This window comes from Anabrus simplex, chromosome 7, assembly GCF_040414725.1.
Source record: "Anabrus simplex isolate iqAnaSimp1 chromosome 7, ASM4041472v1, whole genome shotgun sequence".
Lineage (NCBI taxonomy): Eukaryota > Metazoa > Arthropoda > Insecta > Orthoptera > Tettigoniidae > Anabrus > Anabrus simplex.
In genome coordinates, this window is record NC_090271.1 from 187,523,224 (window position 1) to 187,539,319 (window position 16,096).

The 16,096-nt window shown below is 40.3% G+C and overlaps 1 protein-coding gene across 1 annotated transcript in view; it reads left to right on the forward strand.

Annotated features, from left to right (window-relative positions):
• Window positions 1–16,096, forward strand: part of LOC136877773 (dual specificity calcium/calmodulin-dependent 3',5'-cyclic nucleotide phosphodiesterase 1A) — a 373,065-nt gene that overhangs the window by 77,188 nt on the left and 279,781 nt on the right. Inside the window, exon 3 of the mRNA XM_068228741.1 lies at window positions 10,175–10,258. Coding sequence (XP_068084842.1) covers window positions 10,175–10,258 — 84 coding nt within the window. The remainder of the gene's footprint in view (window positions 1–10,174; window positions 10,259–16,096) is intronic.

Consider the following 16,096-nt stretch of genomic DNA (forward strand, 5'->3'; position numbering starts at 1 on the left):
CACCCCTTCAATTTTTTCCCTCTGATTAGTGTTATATAGAGGATGTTTGCCTAGTTGTACTTCCTCTTAAAACAATAATCACCACCACCAGCGGAATTGTACACGGCCGTGAAGAGTATAAGGAAGTTCCATGTATTGCCGCTGGAGGGAGTGTACGGAAATCGTCAAGCTATAATATAATGTCGTTCCAGTGCGTGCTCTCCCAGGACGAAGCCAAGACGGAATCCGCTGGAGACACTGCAGCGAGATCGCAACCCTTGCACAAGTTCTGATTCTTGTCCAAGAAGAGAGCTACTTAGAAACACCAGACATAAGAGAATCCAGATAAAGCAAGGCTGGGAAGTGTACGAGGATGGTTGCCCAGTGGTACTTCCTCTTAAAACAATAATCACCACCACCACCGGAATTGTACACGGCCGTGAAGAGTATGAGGAAGTTCCATGTATTGCCGCTGGAGGGAGCAACAGACGGATCGACATAATCGCCATCGACTGACTTGGATCCAACTATCAGATAATTAATTATGAAGTGAGCTCCAGCCAGCCTGAAAAGATAGACCAAGAAAAAGAGCCATCTATGAGGCAACAGTGTAATATTTCAAACACTGCTACACAATGTCAAGCGTCAAAGTTCTTGGACTGTTAATCGGTGCCAGAGAAACAATGCCTTAAATTTGTGTCAAATATCTGCGAAATCTACAGGTTCCTAATAGCATCCTCCTAGATGTACCAATATTAGCAATTGCGGGGTCACTTCAAAGTATTCGCAGTCACCTTTACAACCCATTTTAACAACCACTATTCTGATTTTCAACACTAATGATATGGTACATGTTCAGCAACCCATAAATTGCCCTACACATTGGCCTTTGGGTCATAATAAGCACTTTTATTCTGCTAGAGGCGTAAGGTCGCATTAAATCGAAGGTTTTCAGCGGCGCAAGGATTTGCCTGCTGTGAAACTGGGAAACCACGGAAAATGATCTACAGGACAGCCAACAGTGGGATTCGAACCTCTGTATCCCGAATGCAAGCTCACAACTAGGCGACCCGAGCCACCACGCAGTCAGCTTGCTAGGTGAGTGTAAGTTCTATAAACATACTAGCGCAACGCGGAAATGAAAAACAACCTCACCAGACAGTAGATCGCTGGCCTTCTGAGCTCGAGTTGGCAGGTTTGATTCTAGCTCAGTCCGATGGTATTTGAAAGTGCTAAAATACGTCAGCCTCCTGTCGGTAGATGTACTGGCACGTAAATAAATTCCTGTGAAAAAATTCCGGCACCTGGGCGTCTGCACAGACAGTAAAAAGTAGCTAATGGGACGTAAAACCAATAACATTATTATTATTATTATTATTATTATTATTATTATTATTATTATTATTATTATTATTATTATTATTATTATTGTACCGGAGTACAACCGCCCCGTTCATTTAAATTAAGCGCCTTGGAGAATGCCATCTTAAGTATAAAACTCACAACAACTAGTGCAAGAAGTTTGAACATTTCTCAACAGATGTCGCTACTACAAACTTACGTTATGCCCTCTGGTGTGAAGGTGAACTATTAAAATTGCAGAGTAAATTTGCATGTTAAGGTTTCCTAAACTGAATTGTATATACTTTGTTTTTAGTGTGTTAAACTGTACAATACTTGTATGTCTTCCCGCCAAGTTTAGATGTTGGCCAATAAAAAATTCTGTATATTTATTTTTATCCAATCAAAATTTTCTGGTATTTATTTAATTATCCAATCAGAATTGGGGGTGTGTCGGGCCTTAGCCCAGAGTTTTCTGGAACTTTCCCCACGGCTATAAAAGCTGGCACATTTTAGGACCAAGTTGTCTTTGTGATCGCTCCAGGCTAAGTGTGTGTTCGTAACGGAGGCGGGGGCCGCCTTATCTATCTTCAGGTGGTCCTCCAGCTCAAGGTAATGGCAGCAGCAGTTTAAATACCTGATAGTCTCTCAAGCTAGCTCGAGGGGAAGGTTTCCAATCTTTAATAATGTAACTTCAATTTTCTAAAATATAAATTTCAAACTGTAAATATAAATTTCAAACTGCAAATATAAATTTCAAACAAGTCGAATGAACTTAAACGAAATCGGGGAGCTACCCTCTCGTGTTTCCTCTCAACTTGATTTTGAAATGACTATGATTTTGTAACCTTTTTCATTTTGTAATCTCTGTAACTGATATATTTTTCTCCATCTAGTCACCTCATTAGTTAGACTTAGCCTCTGTAACTTCGGGCCATAAGCCCAAATAGGGTTTTAAGCTTTTCAATTCAATTTTCAAGGAGCGCAAGTGTCCGCGTCCTCACAATTTTTATATTTGGGCCAGTAACTTTAACCTGTTGTTTTTTTTCACAAAGGCCTGGTAGAATGGGCACTCAATACCCCTGTTAAACTCAATTTCATTCGTTTCATGTAAAGAGCATTTAAAATAGTGAATACCGTTCTATTGTGTAAACTGTGGGTTGTGCCTTTGAGAGGCTTGGGAGATGTGAAATTTTGAAAATAAATTACTAAGTGTACATTTATAGAGCAAAGACGCCCTTCCTATTAATGTGAAGGTTGAATAGTGCTTTGGAAGGCTCGAATGATATGTTTGGAGTGTAGTCTCCTAGATAATTGATAGAGCAAAGATTATCTTACTATTGATGTAAAAGATCCGTCTCCTTGACTGTTTGTTGAAAGGAGCCTCAACGCTCACGGAGAATTTATAATTAGGGAGCTTCAAGCTCAAATTTGTTAACTGATTATTATTCGATTTTCTGAACTTGTTATCCAATCCTACGAACTTTTGTACCTGAATTTGTTAAATTGAGACTTTGAAAAGAATCCAAAAGATAGCAGAGAAAGAAATATAGCACTAATTTTAACGTTTTAAATTAATCTTCCGACTGCCTTATATCGACTTATTCATGCCCGCACCTTCTTTCACCTCTGCGTTCCACAGAATTCCCGAAAAAATATTATTATTATTATTAATATTAATATTATTCGTAGTACTTGTAGTGCCATTGGATTAAAAAATGCATATATTCACAATACTTCATTTACGATTTAAATACATAACGGCTATACCATTTATTGTAGGTAGGTAAGGTAAGGGTTATTCTGCCCGAAGGCAGGTCCGAACCTCCGCAGAGGTCTTCCTGAGCAGGAGTTTACGTGCGGTAGGGTGGCCAGTTCCTTTCCGCTCCTCCATTCCCTTACCCCCACCAACAGCGCGTGGCAACCCATCCAACTCCTGACCACGCCCAATGTTGCTTAATTTCGGAGATCTCACGGGATCCGGTGTTTCAACACGGCTTCGGCCGTTGGCTTATTGTAGGGAAGTTGGTTAGAAAGCTCCCCGGTGTTTTAACTGATCTTAACCCTTTGGGTGTCAGGTCAGAGAAAATTTGCATATGAATAAATTTCCAGGCGGTTTTCAGTGGTTAGTGGAACAATCGATATTTAAAGAAGGTTCCAATTTAATAGGTATGAAGGTGTAATTTGATATTTCAGATGATAGGTATCATAAATATAATTTGAAATAGAGGAAAATTATTTGAAGTACTATTTTTCTTAAGAGGAAATAATCATCATCATCATCATCATCATCATCTTTTTACCATCCAGGGTCGGCTTTTCCCTCGGACATAGCGAGGGATCCCACCTCTTCCACCTCAAGGGCAGTGTCCTGGAGCTTCAGACCCTTGGTCGGGGATACAACTGGGGAGAATGACCAGTACCTCGCCCAGGCGGCCTCACCTGCTATGCTGAACAGGGGCCTTGTGGAGGGATGGGAAGATTGGAAGGGATAGGCAAGGAAGAGGTAAGGAAGCGGCCGTGGCCTTATGTTAGGTACCATCCCGGCATTCGCCTGGAGGAGAAGTGGAAAACCACTTCCAGGATGGCTGAGGTGGGAATCGAACCCACCTCTACTCAGTTGACCTCCCGAGGCTGAGTGGACCCCGTTCCAGCCCTCATACCACTTTTCAAATTTCGTGGCATAGCCGGGAATCGAACCCGGGCCTCCGGGGGTGGCAGCTAATCACGCTAACCACTACACCACAGAGGCGGACAAGAGGAAATATTACATGTTTAAAATAATACATTCTAAATATAATCCCAGGTGTTTTATACCTGTTAATTATTGTAAAATATGGACCTTCCAATATTATAAGATGGTTTCTCCAAGTAGTTTCTAGTTTGTGGATTTTAAAAAACTGTGACGGCCTTATTCTGACAAATTTATTATCTGTAACTTTATAAACAATGTATTTAACACCAACATATCTCTAACTACAGTAAGAAGAAGAAAACGTTTTATACGTGAATACGTCTCTGTGTTCTGGCGAAATGAAATGCTACAACATATTTTAAGCTTTATTTATTCATATAATGGCCTAACATTAGACACAAAGTTTGTAAAGGATAGGCTTATCATGCTAGAAACATGATGTATGCGGCAAAATTTCCATAGTAATGTTTCGCACAAACGTAAGATCGAGACTAGTAATTCCGAGAATAGTCTCGACGATCGAATCTAAACTGAAGCGATTCGTCATGAATGTGAGCAACTCCTTCGTTTTGAAGGAATCGAAATTGAATGATGGGCATATTGGAGTTAAGTCCGTCCTCGTAGTCTGTAAAATTGACTGCCTACGGCAGAAGTGTCTATGTCAGAAAAGTTGTGACATTCTTGAACGAGGTTCCGAGATGAATGTAGTCGATGCTAACTCTAACTTGAAATGTGAGGGGAAAAGTGATTTCAACCAAGTATACGCCTACATCACCGTCAAGTATGAAAGCTCCCTTACAAGTTGTGGTAGACTTCTCGATTTGCTCTTTCGTGTTCTATTTCAAATTTATGTTCAAAACCAATTACATTATCTTCAAAAGGCCCAGGTTGTATTTTTACTATCTCATTCGGGTCTCACAACTTATGAAATATTGTTTGGTAACATGATATAATGCCTTTGCTGGCGGGACCTAGTGTTTATAGTACACTATATCTTCTGGTATACGCTAGAGCAATTTTGTTACTTTCATTGACCTGTCTCAGTCTTATCCTTGGCTTTGACAATATGAAAGTGACTGAGGTATGAGCGATGCTAGTAATGCCATTCCTTACGCAGCCAGTTCCTGCTGTGAATGGTGTGAAAATGTTGCTCATAGAGTCAGTTGATGCATGCATTTCAGTGGTCTTAGCAGACTGATATGCAATAGCAACTTCTGGCTCGGTGAGGAAAATAACGGGAAACTACCCCACTCCTCATTTTCCTAGTACGCCTCTTCATTGATGCCTAGGCCCTATATGACAGCAGATGGCGGATCTGTTGAGGATCCAACCAGCCTTAGGGTGAGGACGGAACATACAACTTGGTAACTCTGGGGCTGAGCTATCTTTCTTGGTTTCCATTTATCTGTGTTGAACTCTTCGAGTCATCTTGAATGTTGGATCTCTGTAGTATATGTCAAACTACCTGGATGTATTTGACCTGAGAAGCAGTTTACAGTTCTCGGATCTCTTACCTTCATAAAATAATCAATGGCTACACCAAATGTAATACTCTTCCGACGTACTTCCCTACACACGTCCCCCCTCCCCCCCTCCCCACCAAGCAAACGGCATACTCATGTGTCCCGCCCGCGTCTAACCTTACAACAACGCTCTATCTTCCACTTTCTCCCTACCCTTGGTAACTCACTACCCGATATTGACATGTTCATACCTTTCGCATCCTTCAAACACAAAAGATTACTTTGAAGTCCTCTCCAGGTCCTCTTCCGTCCTTCCAACCAAATAACTTTCTTCTTCCTAAGTCTGTAACCAACCCTTGCCAGTTATCGTTGCCATTGTTGTTACATTGTTATTGTTAAAACTTTACTGTTGATGCTTAATATTGTTGTTAATACCAATTATTATCTTTTATACTTACGAGGGAACACATACATATGTTACACACGGATTCGGTTGAAATTTGGTAGCAATATTCCTGGGAGGCATTTGAATGCTAAGGTGTAAACTGCATGTGCCCAGCACAAGTTTAAATGCCAAAATTGAAGAAATAAATAGTCGTAAAATCAGAAGTACCGCGGGAGTATCGGGGTGTGGCGGAGAGGTAGGGAGGAGCGAAGCAGAGGACGTGAGCCAACCGGGCTGTGTCGAGCTGCGCTAGCAGCCAGGCAGCATATAGTTAGCGCGTTCCCCTCAACTTTCCGATCAGATGTGCAAAGCGTAAATATGAACACAGCACATGAAACAAGTGTACAAAGGACGATGTTTGAACAACGATGCCAATGAGGTTTGAAAAATTCACGCCCGAGTTCTTGTTACTCGTTGTAAATAGTGCAATAGTGATTGTTTACAAAAAAAAAGTGGACATGGCACAGATATTGTGTGCACCATGCACATCTTACAGCGCTGTCGCTTTCACAAGTATTATATTGATTATAGGAAGGCTCTTCATTGAAACAATAATCGAATGGATTAACAAATTGTGAAGGTTTCTTGTTAACCTAGCCACATTTATACCAACTGTACTCCCACATGCTACGAAAACGCGGCGAGTAGAACTGGTTGTGCGTCAAAGAATGCACTTTTATAGGTTGTTCCTTATATGTACAAAATTAAATCGTACAAAATACGTCTAAATTGCTTCCAAATGCGGAAGCCCAAAACATCTAACGCCTGGATAAGTCCAGTGGCTTCTTTCGGAATTTTTTGAATAATAATGATTTTCTTACTCCCAATTTTAGCATTTAAAATATTTTCTTTTTCTGTCCGGTCCAGGAATCAAGAACTAAAACACTATACTCTGGTACTAGCTCACAATAAACATCCCGTAACCATTTCTGTACAAGTTCTTTGGTCAATTTTCCAGACTTTGAAGGCAAAGTGTACACATTTGGTGCGGTAAATAGTTTTTTCTATATTATGACAAAATTTGCCATTTTTTCTTTCAACACCACTAGAAACTTCGGCAGGAATTGTCCATCTGCCGAAATTATTGGCTGTATTATGTAGCTATGAGTTAGTGAATTCATAGATTGTGCTTCCGCTGATACGACTTTTTCTCCTCGTTCATTATGGGTCCTGCCAGAATGAAACTCTTCATGAAAACCAGACTAATTGGTATTAAACACATACTCTGGGCCGTGACTTTCTATAAATTGCGACACGTCTTCCACAAACAGTGTCGTGTTACAATTGGTATCTTATTTTTCAAATTGGTACATTTTAGATACGAATTTGCAAATCTTTCTTGATCCAGTTTTGAATTTCTTTTTAAAACTCATTACCCAGGAATGAGACGCTCGAAACGTGCCGTAGCTAACTAGACGAGTGTACTTTAAAGCCCATTTTTAATATTTAATCGTGAACAATTTTGTTTCGTTGTCTACTTTCATTGAACTTTTGATATGTCATCTTCGTAACAAATTCATTTTTTTGCTCCCATTGTGCCACCGTTTTCCAATTGTTGCTCCGACCTGTAAATCTCTTCCCGGCACTTTAATTTACGAAACCTGTGTTTCACTGATGCGAAGCTCCTCTGTTTCCCACGTTTGTTTCGCCAGTATTCGATGACCTTCTTCTTATTAGTTATTGGGATTAGGCATCGTTCAGCCGTTGTTGTGGATTCAGGGTTAGGAGCAACATTTTCGGAGACGAGGTCAAATAACGGTGTTTCAATATTGTCTTCCTCGAAAACAAAATCATCTGACATATCCAATGTGCCATCCAGTTCGACTGTCACATCGGTATCCAAAACCTTGTCGGCAATTAGACCTGTAAAATGGAGACAAGAATGCAATTCCTGTGAACGCTTGTTTTTCTCGTAAAAGTAAATATATATAAATTGATCTACTTACGATATAATTCCAATCCCAAATTCCTTTCATCTTCAGAAAATGGCGTGTCTTTTTTTGTCACACTCTGCAAAACAATTCTGAAGGCACACTACTACATTCCACGGATTGAATGACTTCCGTAGTGGGCATTTTGTTGTATCTAGGTGTAAAAAATCAATTACTACCATATTTGGTTAAAGTAAATATAGTCACCAGTCATAAACATGACTATAAGAACCTCATACTTTTCCTGTCATTGTAAGAACGTAGTCTCATCGGACGACTAATCAATGTGCACCTTTTGATCTGCTTTGACGTTTCTAATCGGGAAGATACGAGGTATGTGCGAAGTGCGGTGTAGTAAAGAAGAGTGTTCGGGAGGGTGGGGGTGGGTGGTCATTCATTCGACTCGAGCGAGCAGCCCGACTATACGCTGCTAACGTCCGCTGCTTCGCTCCTCCCTACCTCTCCGCCACACCCAGATACTCCCGCGGCACTTTTAAATTTACGACTATTTATTTGTTCAATGTTGGCGTTCAAACTTGCGCTAGGCACATGCAGGTTTCACCTTAGCATTCTACAGCCTTACACGAATATTCCTAACCAATTACAACCGGATCCGAGTGTAACACATGTATGTGTTCCCTCGTTAGTATTATTAGTGTAAATGGCCCTCAATAAGCTGTTTCTAAAAATGAATAAATGATCCATCGGTATTAGATTTACCAGGCCTAGAGTGTATTTGATTCTCCCGTCTTCCTTTCCCGTGACCGATACTTTCATTCCTGGAGAGACCGGAAATACTCTTCCTCTCACTTTTAATAATTTTGTAAAATATTAATATCATTGTTTTAGGCCTACCACAATAATAACCCAAACCAACACTAGAGAAATTACTATGAAATGAAAATGAAAATCGTTACAAAAGCACATTGTATATACAGTAATTTAATATACCACACTTTTCACATTAATTAACGAACCTTCTTCCTTTCCTGGACAATTGCATGTGTGGCTGCTGAGTAGTACAGTATATTAGTGCTGTGGAGAGTGGTCTGGTTTGATATTGTAGAAATGTAAAGTCTAGGAAGCAATAAACTAAAACTGTTTGCTTTGTAGTGCAAGCATGAACTTCATTAGTCAACAAACGTAACTTCAAGATTTAGTTGCGTAGATTGAATAGCGTAAAATCTTGAAACTAATCCTTAGAGTATTCATATTGTTGAAGTAGAAAATAGTCTCTAGCATATATTAGACATGCTACAATGTTAAAACATTTCCTGCCAGTTTTAAAATGTGTTATGTTACTGTAAAACGAAACACATTGTCAGTTTACCTGATATAGAGATGAGGGGAAAAATAATCACATACAAATTTTCATAAACATGTAATGCTTGGCTTCAGGTGAAATTGTTAATTATGCATACTGTACAAAAATTTGTGCATATATCTGAACAAACATTTAGTTCCTCAAAGCATCAGTACTATGCTTAAACATATGTTTTACTGAATTTCCATCAGCTAATTGTAATTCTTGTTGTAAAAGTTAAAAAAGCAAGAAGGTTAAAAAATGAACACTGAAATGAATTACATGTAAATAGAACGGTGGTGGTGGTGGTGGTGGTGGTGGTGGTGGTGGTGGTGGTGGTGGTGGTTAGTTTATAGGAAGTACAACCGAGCAACCACTCTCTCTAAACACCAATCAGGGGATATATGGCATAGTGACAACCTTTGAAAGAATGAAGGTACGATATCAGCAAAAGAGAGGGAAAGGCTACGAAGAACTCCATCTGGGTCGAAAGAGAACAATTCCTGACCAAGGGAAGTTTGATAAAAACCAAAACGAAATCCCATGGCACAACAGCCCTGAAGGGCCTTGACCTACCAAACGACAGCTACTCGGCCCGAAGACCTGCAGATTGCGAAGTGTCGTGTGGTCGGCACTTTGAATACACTCGGCCTGGTGGGTTCGAATCCCAACATCGACGAGGCTTATCAGGCCTAGGTAGTCTTTCATTTTCACGCCCTTCGTGGCCCTTCACTTTCTGTTGCCGATATCTTCATTCTTCGAGGATATGGCGCTCTTCTGTTTTCCCATTGATCAGTCTTAGTAGTGAATGGTTGCCTAGTTGCACTTCTCTTAAAACACAGAAAAATCTACCTCAATTAGCCCGACGTTAAACTACTAGCAAAGTATTTCCTGCATTATGTCAGCTTATAAAATATTTCATAATGTTATGAGTATAAGACAGCTTGTAACGTTATCATAATCCTTGTTTTTTAGTCTTACTCTACTGTGAAGAGTGACATTGTGGTATTGTTGCAGTCGCCAGCCCGCCGGACCGCCGGGTAACCAAAGACGACAGCTCGCTGACCCACTCTACTCCCGGCCGAAATGGACAGCTCTCCAGTAAGTAACCAATTGTTCATAGGAGGATCCAAAAATATGATACCAATGTATTCTCGGATACAATGCCGTGGGTGTTTCCTTTGGTGAAATTTTGTGACATATACCATCGTAAAATGGCGCTGTTACTTGCACTTTATTGTGTAAAATTACCTTTAAAAACATACACGGCTTATTTCGAACAACCTTGGTACAATATCCACAGATGCAAGGGAACACATGTATATGGTGACCCGGGGGAAAGGACAATATTCTAGGATATGATAGTACTAGTCATTGTGATCAAGAAAGTTCATATCAACATAGGGTCAATATGAGACGGTTGTCCAGGTAGCCCCGTTTGAATATAAATATTGACAACCTGAGAATATAATATTAGTTTTTAATTGCTTTTATGTTTCTATTTTTCCATGGCAGTAATACAAATATTACAATATACAACAATTTTGTTTCATGTCGTATCATTTTGTGGTCCAATGACACTGATTTCACAAAAGGTTCTCAAAGATCCTACCATAGACCTCAATGCATTCGTCAACTCGCTGTGGAATAGGATGTGTCGCCCGTCGTAAATCATCGTGCCATTCCCGTACGCCAGCAAAAGCCTCTATTATGCAAGCGAGCAATTCGTCCCATGTATTAACTTTTCTTCTGTGTACTTCGCTCTTCACCCAACCCCGTAAGCAATAACCTAAGTGGTTGAGGTCGGGAGACCTTGGTAACCAGGGAATACTACCAATAATACAAATATAACTAAGACAAGGAATTTAATTTAAATGGTTATCAATGTTTACATTCGAACAGCGCTATCTCGACAACCTCTCATATTGACCCTATGTTTATGAACATTTTTGAACACAATGACTGGTATTGTCACATCCTAGAATATTCCCTTTCCTCCCGGGTTATCCTGTATATTTATAGATCGTTCTTTTATATGTTTCCATGTGTTTAATATTCGTTTTCTAAACTTGATCCTTTTCTGACAGCATTCGCAGGGAAACAAATTTTAATTTTCATCAGTATCATTCAGTGATTTGATGATGTGCATTATCCATCACCTATTGATTACATTTACACTGTAACATTCAGTGTAGACATGACACTGTATAGGCTTTTGGGCTTATGCCGTGTCAAGAAAATAAGGTGAAATTCTTTACGTTTCGCAGATAATTGCGCTCTGCGTCATCAGAAGAAAATCTCGACTGTCCACCAGAAAGGCTTCTTAAACAATGACTTTTTGAAATTTAGACTTTATAATAGAAGAAGAAATGGTACGTTCATTCGTCACCAGATGGCTCCCCGGACGTGCCACAGCGCTAGCGTTCGTTGCGGAAGCTGACCGAAACACCAGAATCAGTCTAAGAAGGGTCACATAACATCTGTACGTAACATATGACAATGACAGGTGTATGACATTGACACAAACGTGGAATGAAACATCTGGCGATGAGGACGTACGAATTTGGAAAACACCGAGACGAAATAACAATAGTGAAGGGACAGTGTAGACTTCATTGCTGGCATGTAGTGAGGTTTTGCTGAGCATGAAATGATATTCTGAGAATCTGCTGTCTTATTCTTGTTTGTTTACAGTCAAATATACATTTCAGGCTTAAAGAATCAGAGAATAAGCTTCTGGGGAACTATAAACTTTAAAAACTACGTTTGGAAAATTGTGGGATTAAAAAAACTTTATGGAGTAGGGCGTACGTAGTTCTGTTGGGGGTGGTAGAGAGTACTGTATACACACAAGTAATTCGATTAATTGTTTACAATACAGCAAATGTCGCTCCCTATGGCCTGTATTAGCCATGGGGTGAATTATGTTCAGGTGAAGACTGGTGTAGTAGTATATACAGTGCGCTACGATCTTCAGCTAGTATTCACGTTTCATTTGGAATGCGTATTTCCCTACTTGACCTAGCCAGAATTATGGCATTGATTCAGACTGAGGTACTTAAGCAGCACTATCACGTACCGTAGGGTTTACCTAAAGTGCAGTCTTAAAAACGAGGAAAAGGTATTCTGACATTTACAGGCCGATGGAAGGTCGACCGAGGGTGACAACGCCATGTCAAGGACAGTATAGGCTATCCGTATAACAAACAGCACAGAGAAGACCACTTCGACTGTTCAACATTACGTGATGACTATACCTCGGATTTTTAGGTGGTAATAGGTTAGAATGCAAAGTAATTTGGTTTGTAGGAAGTGTGATGCAACCCGTTGTACCACAATGTAGGAAGAGTAGCATAAATTCAAGGAGTTCTATAGGCTGTACCCCTAATATCTATGCAAATCTTATAGCATAACCGTTGTACAGTGTAGGGTATACTTGTTACTGGCTTAAGTAAGTTTGCATTCTAACCTATCAGTACCTAGTAATCCGGATTCTAGTGATGACTTCTAGACGGCAACCGGGGTGAACGTATCTGCACGAACTGTACGCAATCAGCTCCATAGTGCCCATATTAGGTAATTTCGACGGATACGACGTATTCCACCAGAGAATTGTCATCTTGTTGAGAGGAGAAAATGGGCCATCCAACATCTCAATTGGATGAATGGCGTAATGTCATGTTTGCGGATGAAACACGGATATCATTTAGGTCAGATACACGACGGCAAAGGGTGTGGAGACGTAAAAGGTCCGGTGGAAAGTACCAGCATGTTCAAGAGGTTCATGTGTTTGTAGGTGGTGGTGTAATGTTTTAGACTAGAATTATGACACTGCCGTCGTACAACTGCGGTATCATTTCGAGGAACGTTAAACGCCCGACGGTGAAATTCTTCAACTATTTGTGCAAACCTTCAGGGATGGTATGGCACTAAATTAATCTTCGTCGACGACAATTCTCGCCCTCATAGAAGTAAATCAGTGAGGAACTTAATGAGAGAAACCGGTATCAACCACATAAGTTGGCCATCTAATTCGTCGGACATAATCTGCATCGAACATACATGGAACAGGTTGAAAGCGACTGTTTCTGATCATCCACAACCTTCGTAGACACTCTCAGACCTCATTAGAGATGTCCAGATGAAATGGGACCCTGTTCCTCAAGACGACATCAACGTACTGATCGCAAGCATGCCACAGCATATCAGAGGACACCATAAATGGTACTGAGCCAGAATGGTACTTCCACTTAAACCAGAAAACCCACAAATTGCAACATTTTCATTATTACTGTTTTTTGCGTTTGATATTGAAAGGAAAACGTTTGAGTTTGTAAAGCTTACATTTCCAGGTTTTGTGTCTCTGCAATGCAATAAACTACATTTTGTAACTGTATTATTGTACTGCATCCCTGTTATTCCAAACTTTTTTTTTGCTATTTGCTTTACGTCGCACCGACACAGATAGGTCTTATGGCGACGATGGGATAGGAGAGGCCTAGGAAGTGGAAGGAAGCGGCCGTGGCCTTAATTAAGGTACAGCCCCAGCACTCGCCTGGTGTGAAAATGGGAAACCACGGAAAACCATCTTCAGGGCTGCCGACAGTGGGGCTCGAACCCAAACTTTTTGCAGTATATATTTTCGTACACATTTATTCGCATTGATATGCATGTATATTAGGCTTATGCGATTGGTATGCCAGATATATTTCTAATTATAATGTTATTGGCCTTACGTCGCACTAACTACTTTTAGGGTTTCCGGAGACGCCGAGGTGCTGGAATTCAGTCCCGCAGGAATTCTTTTACGTGTCAGTAAATCTACCGACACGAGGCTGTCGTATTTGAGCACCTTCAAATACTACCGGACTGAGCCAGGATCGAACCTGCCAAGTTGGGGTCAAAAGGCCAGCGCTTCAACCGTCTGAGCCACTCATCCCGGCGGATACATTTCTGCTCCGTCGATGATCGTAGAGATGAAATATATCCCTAACACAGTATTCATCACAGGCGCGACCACAACCATAATCCACAGCCTACTTTATCACATTCTGTACATTTATGCTACGTGTTACTGACAAAAGTTAACAGTCTTGGAGGAGAAGGAGATGGAGGAGATAATTAAACAAATTAATTCATAAATGAATTGCTTAATCATCCATATAGTATATTCACCAAATACACATTTAAAGCAACGATTCGTATAACTTAAAAATTGTGTAAAACGTCTTCTTCTTCTTTTTCTTAATTTTTCTGACCATTGTGGTTCCTTGGAATACCAGTCCGTTGTTTTAACAGTTGACTTTATTAAGATGAGGCGACAACAATGTGATTAGGGAATGAAATATAGCAGTAAGTAGACGAATGTTTCAGCTTGGAGAGTAAAATAGTCGAGGACAGGGTGCAAAATCGCGGGGGGGTGGGATTCCCCCCCCACCGACGATTTTATCTCACAGGTTCTCACCACTAAAATTGTCCGGGGGGGGGGATAATTCTTTCATTATGAAATAATGAGGAAAATGTAGAACACATACAATTTATTACTGAAATTCATGATTTTTACTGTACATATCTTCATGAAAACATCAGCAATAATTCAAATGGCTTGAGCAAAAAAACAAGTCAGCAGTGGCGATCCGGACCTGCAGCCTATTATTCATGTTTCACTCTGACAAGTCAATCCGAAACCCGGGCAAAAATATAAATTACTTGAAGCCCTCCTTTGTCATTGCTCTAAGTAGCTCGAGCTTACACCTCTCCTGTACTTCTTGGAGATGGTGTGTTTCCGACAGGTAGCCAATAGAACAATGTTCACTTAAGCAGTGTACAAACCGACAAGTTGTTTCAGTCAAAACTTAGCCCTGATAGACGAAGGTTCCACTAATAAAGGAATAAATCAGGACAAATCGCTCCTCGTTTTCTTAAGAAGGTGAGAGTCTCTCATAAACTTTTTAGCTGTTTGGCATAACGTTTTAATGCTTATCATTCTCGTTACAACAACAAGATTCAAACAAAAAGATCTTAAATTTACATTTTCTGGGGGATGGGGTAATTAAATTACAGGGGAAATTTATACACCCCCCTCCATCCACCCCGCGAAAAACTGCCTGAAATAAACACTAGTAGTTAATCCCTATATTCCTCCTCCCCTTCGCCCCAACCATTTCTTTCTGATTTCGCACCCTGGTCGAGAATAACAGCAGTGAGGTGCGGATAATATTTGGACAAGTCTAAATAAGGAGTACGTTAAAAATGGGTCACGGCCGATATTTTTCAGTTGATCAGAAGTTTGCCAACAAATAATTGTTAAGATAAAGATGACCATTTTAAAATCTTAAGTTTTGAAAAGGGTAGAAAGCTATATTTCACTTAAACTATGTCCTAGATTTCTTAGTGATGAAATGAATGAAAAGTGTTAGGGAAACTTTTAAAAACTTGAGGAGTGAAACAAAGGAAAACACACTGTACGCCACGATTGCAAATTACAGTCGAATGCTACAGAAATGTCATTCAAAGAGCTGAAAATGCCAAAAATTAAAAACTAAACTGAAGTGTTCGACTCCATGGCTAAATGGTTAGAGTGCTGGCCTTTGGTCACAGGGGTCTCGGGTTCGATTCCCGGCAGGGTCAGGAACTTTAACCGTCATTGGTTAATTTCGCTGGCACGGGGGCTGAGTGTATATGCTGTCTTCATCATGATTTCATCGTCATTACGACCCGCAGGTCGCCCACAGGAGTCAAATTAAAAGACCTGCATCTGGCGAGCCGATCATGTCCTCGGACATTCCCGGCACTAAAAGCCATACGCCATTTCATTTCATAAAATGAAGTCTTTTGTGTGTTTAAAGTCGCAGTACCTCATAGATGTTCGAAAACGCTTGTATAGGAAAGGGATATAACCAGGAAGAAAATAGTTGTAGCCTCAGTTAATAGCCTCGA